Here is an 8,197-nt window from a genome sequence, read left to right on the forward strand (position 1 = left end):
CATCTAGAGATGCCCTAATCATAAATTTTCTTACCTCAGCCCCAACCATGGTGGGGCTGAGGTAGGTGGTTCCTCGGTCTGTGAAAGTCCCTCCCTGGTTCACCTCTCTTTCGAATTCCTGAATCTGCCACTGTTGATTTATTATATAATTATTTTTGCGCTTATTTATAAATAATACGTCTATTGCAATTTTCACATTATCCTCTCAAACAATCCTAAAAACGTTCGGAGTGCGCTTCACAGAGGGATTCGCCCCCCCCCTTGACCCCGCCGGGGTCATACATAATTCGCATAACGGCTCCCCCCCTTTCAAAATCCTGGCTACGTCCCTGGCCCGCAGCAATGACCCCTAATAGTCAATTCCATAGCAGTAGAACCGTGGGACTGTTCCTATAAATAGTTCTAGAAGAAGCAGGTACTGGCACTAAATTGCGTTTATCCTGTCACTACGAATTTATTCCTCCATGCTCATGGCAACAACATGAGTTTGGTCTGGTTATAACACTGGGCGGCGTACAAAGGGTTAGCTATGCATAACTCGGCAGGCAGTAAGATCAATGACACGTACACTTTGATTCAGTCTGTATTTCCATAGCAGCAGAGCGTGGGAATGTTCCTATGAATAGTTCTAGAAAAAGCAATATACTGGCATTAAATTGCGTTTATCCCGTCAATATTCATGGCAAAAACATGAGTTTGGCCTGATTATAATACAGTATAAAGTGTATAGGAAATTTCAGTGGGTTTCGAGTCTTGGTATTCGACATTTCGGTTTTAAATTTTACAGAATAGCTCAATAACAAATAACAGGATATAGTATTAAAATTAATTCATAATAATGAATGAAACTTATGACAAAACATAGAAAAGAGACTTGTCGATAAATTACAGTACATCAAAATCACGAGATAAACCGACGCAAACAAGTAGAACATAAACGTCGGAAAACGAACCCTAATTCGCGAAATGGAATCGTCCAACATTTTTGATCAGTATCTTGAACCACTCGTCGGCAACGCGAAGAGATTTTAATCCCCAACCACGCGTTGTAGACGGGTATACGCGTTGCTTTATTTTGCGAGGCTCCCTTAGCATACGCTGATTTCACCCGACCGTTCCGTGTTCAGACTGATGCCAGTAGTACAGGATTAGGTTCAATACTGTTTCAAGAGGACGATAAGGGAAGACACCACGTAGTAGCATATGCATCACGTACATTGAGACCAGCAGAACAGAGTGGACGTTACAGTGCCTTCAAACCTGAACTGCTGGCCATTAGATGGGCAGTGACTGAGGTTTTCAAAGATTATTTGTTTGGACATAAATGTACTATTGTGACTGACCACCATCCCCTACTTTTTTTGGACAAGGCAAACTTAGGCTGTACTGAAATGAGAAAACTTATGACAAAACATAGAAAAGAGACTTGTCGATAAATTACAGTACATCAAAATCACGAGATAAACCGACGCAAACAAGTAGAACAAAAACGTCGGAAAACGAACCCTAATTCGCGAAATGGAATCGTCCAACATTTTTGATCAGTATCTTGAACCACTCGTCGGCAACGCGAAGAGAATTTAATCCCCAACCACGCGTTGTAGACGGGTATACGCGTTGCTTTATTTTGCGAGGCTCCCTTACAAGACTCTACTATAAGATAAATTTAAAGAATAAGAATACTAAGCTGTATGCGATAAATACAACAGCCTTAGAAAATTGCTTGATCCTACATACACGTACGCATGTTGAATTTTTTTTCTAAGACTCTAAAATCGAATACCAGTAAATAAGGCTTTGAAACCCCTAAACGGTTAGTCTTCTTTCTTTTCCAAAAGATTTTGAGTGATACCTGACCATGCCTACTTTGGGAACATCACCTGCCCGCACCCGCACCCCCACCTGTGACATCACACCACCCATTGGGCAAATTGTGGCAAAACCCTTATATTATAGTCAAGTTCTGAGGAAACCAAAGGAGCCATTATTTAAAGGTCATTCAGAATACGATAAATACAGCAAATACCAAAACAATCATAGCACTACTCACAAGTTTGTAAGCCTTCAAGAGACCCTTTATAAAATCTACCTTCTGTCCATATTCAATTAATTTTTCTTTCGCAGGTACACTGAAAAATAAAAAATAAAACTAAAATTAATCCTTTTACACTACTCAGTAAAAGCATAGCTCCCTGTGGTGCAATTTTTCTCCACTATAAAATGTTATAATATTTGAATTCTGAAAATTTATAAGCATTTGAATTTGTATAAAGGATGAGTTTTATGGTTGGGGAAGGGGGTAATGTTCCCATGTCTTCTCCTCTCATCCACTGACCAGTGACATATCCTAGTCTCAAAATAAGTTAATTTGAGGTGCTCTATAACTACTTGAGTGCTTTTTTGGGGGGGATGAAAGTGGGGGAGGGCGCGAATAATTTTAGGTAATCCCTCTCCACACGTTCACACCCGCTAGATACACCAATGCCTCTGTTGAGGAGAAAAATAAATATTCTATAGTAATCAAATAACCTCATCATAGCAAAAAAAATTAACTTTTTACGGCTCTTTTAAGTCTGGAAAGGACTTAGCAGAAGAGCTGTAAAAAAAGTTAACAATTTAGCTGTAGGTGCATTATTGTTATAGTTAATACCTGACATATCCTTATGTTAAAAGATTTTTTATGAATTTCGGCATTTTCTATCTGAAGTTGATAGTTACCGACAAAAACATTTTCCTGGATTGGTAGTGTTGCCTAGTTAAGTCCACAAGACAGAAAACCCTGTGTATACTGTTCATCAATGAGGTGAATGGAAATCAAACACTGACCCCGGTATTTTTAAACAAACTTTAGTCGTAGTTTGAGCTAAAACTTAAAAATTACGTCATTTCGTATTCTTAAAACGAACTTCGACTAGCACTACGCTTAAATGACACGAACCTCGACTAAAATGACACCTCCGCAGGCCGAATTTTTTAGTCAGCATAGGGTCAGGCTAAATCGCCGACTTGAAATATTTACCCCTACTAAAGACGTGTTTTTGTAACTAACGATAAAGTGAAACGAATAAAAACGATTGTATACGTAGGTTTGATATATCTTCGGTGTGTTAAACAAAAGAGACATCAAGTTTAGCTTCCAAAAGGAGAAATTAACATGTTTTCCTAGCTGCATACGATAGTTCCTGATTTGCACATAATCCCCTCGCGTTGCAATCACCTAGCTTCACCATAACAACAACAAAGATGGCGCCACCCTCGCTCGGGCTCAACTATAATACTGTAGTTCTCCAAAGAAAGCAAATTTTCAGTAACTGTTAAAATTCTTTATCATAATATGTTAACAACTAATATAGTTATTATTATAAAAAATTAATTAAGCGAATGATGGTCTATTATGAATTATGAGGAAATTTCGTCTGCTATTAAAGTTAGCTCTTTTCATTGGTTAGTTTGGTAGTCGTGGCTTGCCAGTCGTCTTCAGTTGAACTAAAACTAGGACTTGATTAGTCGTAGTTAAAACTTGATTACGTTGTTTGTGAATACAAATTGAAGTTGAAGTTGCAACTAGCACTAAATTAAGTTCTAGTTCGAAGTTTGACTAAAGTTTGTTTTAAGAATACGGGCGTAAACCCCTAGATTTCTATGCAAGTTTCTATGAGGATAAAAATGTTAGAATGTCATTTTATAACGAAAATCTAAATAATAATGAACATGGAAAAGTTCTTTCCCATGTTTCCCATCACAGAAACCAGATGAAACTATTTGAAAAATTTATTGTAACTTAAAGTAAAAAAAGCGCTTAACATCAAGATGAAACTTATGCAATTTAGACATTAAAATCACAGATACAAGTCAAAACAATATACAAGATCATTATTGAAAATTAGTGTTCCTAGCTAACAGGTGACCGACATCAAGATTAGTTATTATGTGTACAGTTAGGTGAATAAAAATTTTACCGTCTAGAAAATTGATACCAAAATCAAATGATTAATTGTTATTAGTTACACAGGGACCAGCTGCGTTGAAGACGTTGTTTGGGTTATTTTTGCTCAAAATTCTGTCAATACAGACTAATCCTGCAAAAATAGAGTTTCTGGTCACTTTTACAGCAAATGCTGCATTAAATCAAATAAAAACATTAATGCTCTGGACAGTTTGAAGAAATCTGGGACTAGCTGTTACCCAAAATATGTGTTTTTACGTGTTGATTTAAACAAAGAAAAACTTTGTTATTACCTAGTCTAAACCAACGTAATTTTTCTCAAAAAAATCAGGTTTCTACTCCAAAAATCATGAAAGTATACCTAATGGTCATACGGTAAGTAGCTTTCGAGAAGAAATATGATTGGCTTTGAGATGAGGTTAACACATCTATATTTGGGCACCTTCCCTTTGGAATATATCACAGATACAGTATAGATTTTTTGCTATTTTCATTAAAATTTATTATTCTCGGCAAGCATACAGTATGGTTTTACTATTTCTTTTTTGTCATACTACGATCATAAAATTAGTCAAATTCTGAGAGGAAATGGTTGAAATACCTGTTCATTTAGTATAATGATAAAAAGAAATAAAAACAAAAAAACGTCAATATTTTGTGTTTTTTTCTCTAAAATGTACCTAAAACAAACAAGGTACGAATGGATAGACAATTTCATAAGTTTTCATATGATTTGCAACATAATTGTATGATATATTAAACGTTTTATATCCCCGGTTATGACTTCATAGTAAAAAAGACCTAAAATGACATTTATTGACCTCTGACCTGTTAATCCAGCAGTTGTCTCGTCAGATGGGAAGTTCCAAGAGCCCCATGGAATGACCTTTCCAAAAAATACCCACTAAACATGTGGTCATTTCAAAAAAGTAGATGGCTCCTGGTTCTCGAATGACTGTATGAGCATTTTGAAGTTATATTTTATAGAGCATAAAATTCATGAATTCTGATTATACACTTAAAGCTGGTACAGTGACTTTTAGTTTTCTAAGTGGCCAGGAGATAAAACATCACTTATGTCAGGAAGCAGAAGCTTAGCTACTACAGCCACATACACATAGTAAGGCGTGAGGGGATGCAAAAAAGAATTCTTGGGGCACACATTCCAGGCAAGAGAAGCAGAGGACGGCCAAGATGTAGATGGGATAAAATGGTGAAAGAGGCTTTTGGTTCGATGGACTAAGGCAACAAGGATTGCACAGAATAGAAATTTGTATAATGTTGCTGTGAGAGAAGCTACGCTCTAATAAGAGTACGCTTTGATGACCACGGCGATGGGGAATTTTATTATTTCCATAATTTTTAAGAAAGTATCTATTCTTGTGAAAATTATGGGGAAAATGCAGTTACCATACAAAATCAAACCTAACATTTAAAAGAAAATTTATGTTTGTAACTTTCTTATTGGAATGACTCAAAAAAATTATAATTCACCGAAATATTTTATTTATATTATCATCATGAAATCATAAAACAGGGTTCACAAAAATCTCATCTAGAGAAATTAATTAATACCAAAATACATTATGATTGCATTCTATATGTATGTATGTATGTATACTGGAATCAAATATATTAAAATCAAATCACTTACTGAATAGATTTCTTTAAGTCTGCATATCTTTGGTCAAGTGCACTCACATACTATAAAAATGACAAAAATAAGTAATAAACTCAGGTTTGATTTGCCAATTTTCAAATCTATTAACCTTAAACTAAACTAACCTTCCCATCAGTCTATGAATAATGAGATATTGGATTGGATTGGATTAAACGCCAAGGATAGCCCATGAACGTCTAGAAGAAGACTTATTGCCAGTGGAGTCCTGGTGGTGGGAAGTACACCGGGAGACAATCCCCTACTCTTTTCCAAAGAGTATACTGCATGCGTAAATGCACACGAGACCAACATAAACAGTAAATAATATCTTTCCTTGATGCTCTTATTACAGTTAATACTGAAGGCAGCTTGTCTACCTGTAATTAGGAAACTAAACACACACAGACTAGTGCCTCCAATTCACTTCATTCAAACCATGATAGGTGTGAAGCACTCTGCATGACAGACGAAAAAAGAATTTGTCCATATAAATTTGTACACTGAGCAACTGTGGTTACCCAAAATGGGCAATGGATAGGTTCAAACAAATAGGAGGGACAGGGAAAAGAAGAAACAACAGAAAGAACCCACAATTACAGATAATGTCGGCCTAGTTTATGCCAGTGTACGTAGTACCAGTGCAAATATATAGGAATTTGGGTCAACCCCGATTTTACTAATGCCCGCAATTACGAATGGCTCTGGGCCTGTGCCGTACGTAAATGAGGGGTTCTACTGTATTTGGTCATATATTGAGATTAAGGTAGGCCTAAGCCTAGGCCCTATATATAGGTGAAAGCCTAATTTTCAGAAATCTGCGTGGAAATTTAAGAATGGTATCACCAAGATGAAACCTGGTGGAAAACTTGGGCGCTAATGCACTTTCGCACCTAACTTTTAATTCTTAATTTTTTTTTTATCCTAATGGATAGGTTCAAACAAATAGGAGGGACAGGGAAAAGAAGAAACAACAGAAAGAACCCACAATTACAGATAATGAGAAGAAAGAAAAATGCTGATCAAAGTTGGAATACCATTAAGAACACGTTTTTATAAAGAACACTAAGGTTGAAATTGCTTAAAAAATTAAGAACAAAATAAGAACAAATTGAGGCTGAGGTAAAATGTCAGATGAGGTTGTTGAAAAACCAAAAAATTATATCTGTACCTTATGTGCAGTAATGTAGGTGTGACTATGTAATACCCCCTATAATTAGGTGTACATTCATTTGGAGCCATTTTTACCAGGCCTTTTTTCTGGGACAATTTTTTCAGGGCCCATTTTTGCTGTACAAGATAATAATTTTCTATGTTTGAAAAGTGTGTAAAATAAGAACAAATTAAGAACATTTTGAGCCTGAAATTGGTCAAAAAATAAGAACACTGAGCCAGAGAAAAATTTTACTGGTTGTTATGTCCACGGCATCACCGAAAGAATCTCTAGACCTCTGAGACAACACAAAATCAATTGTTTCCTGCATGAAACCCAATAAGATGTTAAAAGAAATGTTAGTCAATCCCAAGGATAAGATTGCTAAGAAGCAGACGTTCCACCCCCCCCCCCCACCTTAAAATTCGGGACACAGGAGAATTGGCAGGTGAATGTCAACCCCATTCCCACCATTTAGTGAAAAGAGTCCTCAACGTCAATATATTCTGCATTAACATCTTTCGAGGTGTATAAATGTTTATAATTGAGTTTTCCATCCATGTGGCATCTATTTTTTACCGTGCGATTTCCGCACAGATTTTGCCGAAAATTAGGCCAAATCTTAACCAATGCAATTATGCAGCAATTACGATTCCAAGCACCTATTTTCCTAGTGATTTTTCGTCCAAATTTGAGCTGATTGTTTAGGTATCCTCTGGCGCTGCGCAATTAAAAAACCTTTAGAGTACTGCCTATAGCCTAGGCCTACTGTATATAGCCTATACAGTAGAAACCCTCAATTACGAACCCCGGTGAATTCCCGATTTTATGAACGTAAAATCAAGGTGATGACGTCATAAAAAGAGAAGCGAAAAATAATTAAAAAAAAAAAAAAATCCGCTCGAATTGTAACCTTGTTATTAGCATGCATACAACACAACATACCGTACAGTACTATGTAATTCTCAAGTGAAGGAGGCCCTCTAACGGGCCTCTTCAAATTCAGTGTTTTTTATGGCTTCACACACGAGCATGCAACAAATTTTATTCTCTTTCAGACATCGTTTTCAGCTTTAAAAGTCAACATAGTGCTTGATTGTTTTATTAAATGGTCAATATATATAATAAACAAGTATGTATGGAAGTTGTGTTGGGAGTAAAATCCACAATCTAGGTATTTAAGAAGGTAAAAACGTCCAATAAAAACAAATTTCTGTAGGGCCTAGAGTGGGATCAGAATGCTTAGAAGCTGCCTACTGTAGGAGGCCCCTCAGACTTAGTTGCGTAGACCTGTGGGCCTAGCGTCGGCCTAGTTTATGCCAGTGTACATAGTACCAGTGCAAATGTATAGGAATTTGGGTCAACCACGATTTTACGAATGCCCGCAATTACGAATGGCTCTGGGCCCGTGCCGTACGTAAATGAGGGGTTCTACTGTATA

General features: G+C 36.5%; 2 protein-coding genes across 2 annotated transcripts in view; both read right to left on the minus strand.

The window, feature by feature from the left end:
* Window positions 1-1,923, minus strand: part of LOC117108559 (vesicle transport protein USE1-like) — a 32,117-nt gene extending 30,194 nt beyond the window's left edge. The window contains exon 1 of the mRNA XM_033250607.1: window positions 1,867-1,923. Coding sequence (XP_033106498.1) covers window positions 1,867-1,923 — 57 coding nt within the window. The remainder of the gene's footprint in view (window positions 1-1,866) is intronic.
* Window positions 1,924-1,999: 76 nt separating this feature from the next.
* Window positions 2,000-8,197, minus strand: part of LOC117108565 (vesicle transport protein USE1-like) — an 8,478-nt gene continuing 2,280 nt past the window's right edge. Inside the window, exons 2-3 of the mRNA XM_033250620.1 lie at window positions 5,601-5,650; window positions 2,000-2,129 (exon numbers count right to left, since the gene is read on the minus strand). Coding sequence (XP_033106511.1) covers window positions 2,000-2,129; window positions 5,601-5,650 — 180 coding nt within the window. The remainder of the gene's footprint in view (window positions 2,130-5,600; window positions 5,651-8,197) is intronic.

Source organism: Anneissia japonica, unplaced genomic scaffold (genome assembly GCF_011630105.1).
Source record: "Anneissia japonica isolate Jap-2015-1 unplaced genomic scaffold, ASM1163010v1 scaffold26_len2425191_cov177, whole genome shotgun sequence".
Classification (NCBI taxonomy): domain Eukaryota; kingdom Metazoa; phylum Echinodermata; class Crinoidea; order Comatulida; family Comatulidae; genus Anneissia; species Anneissia japonica.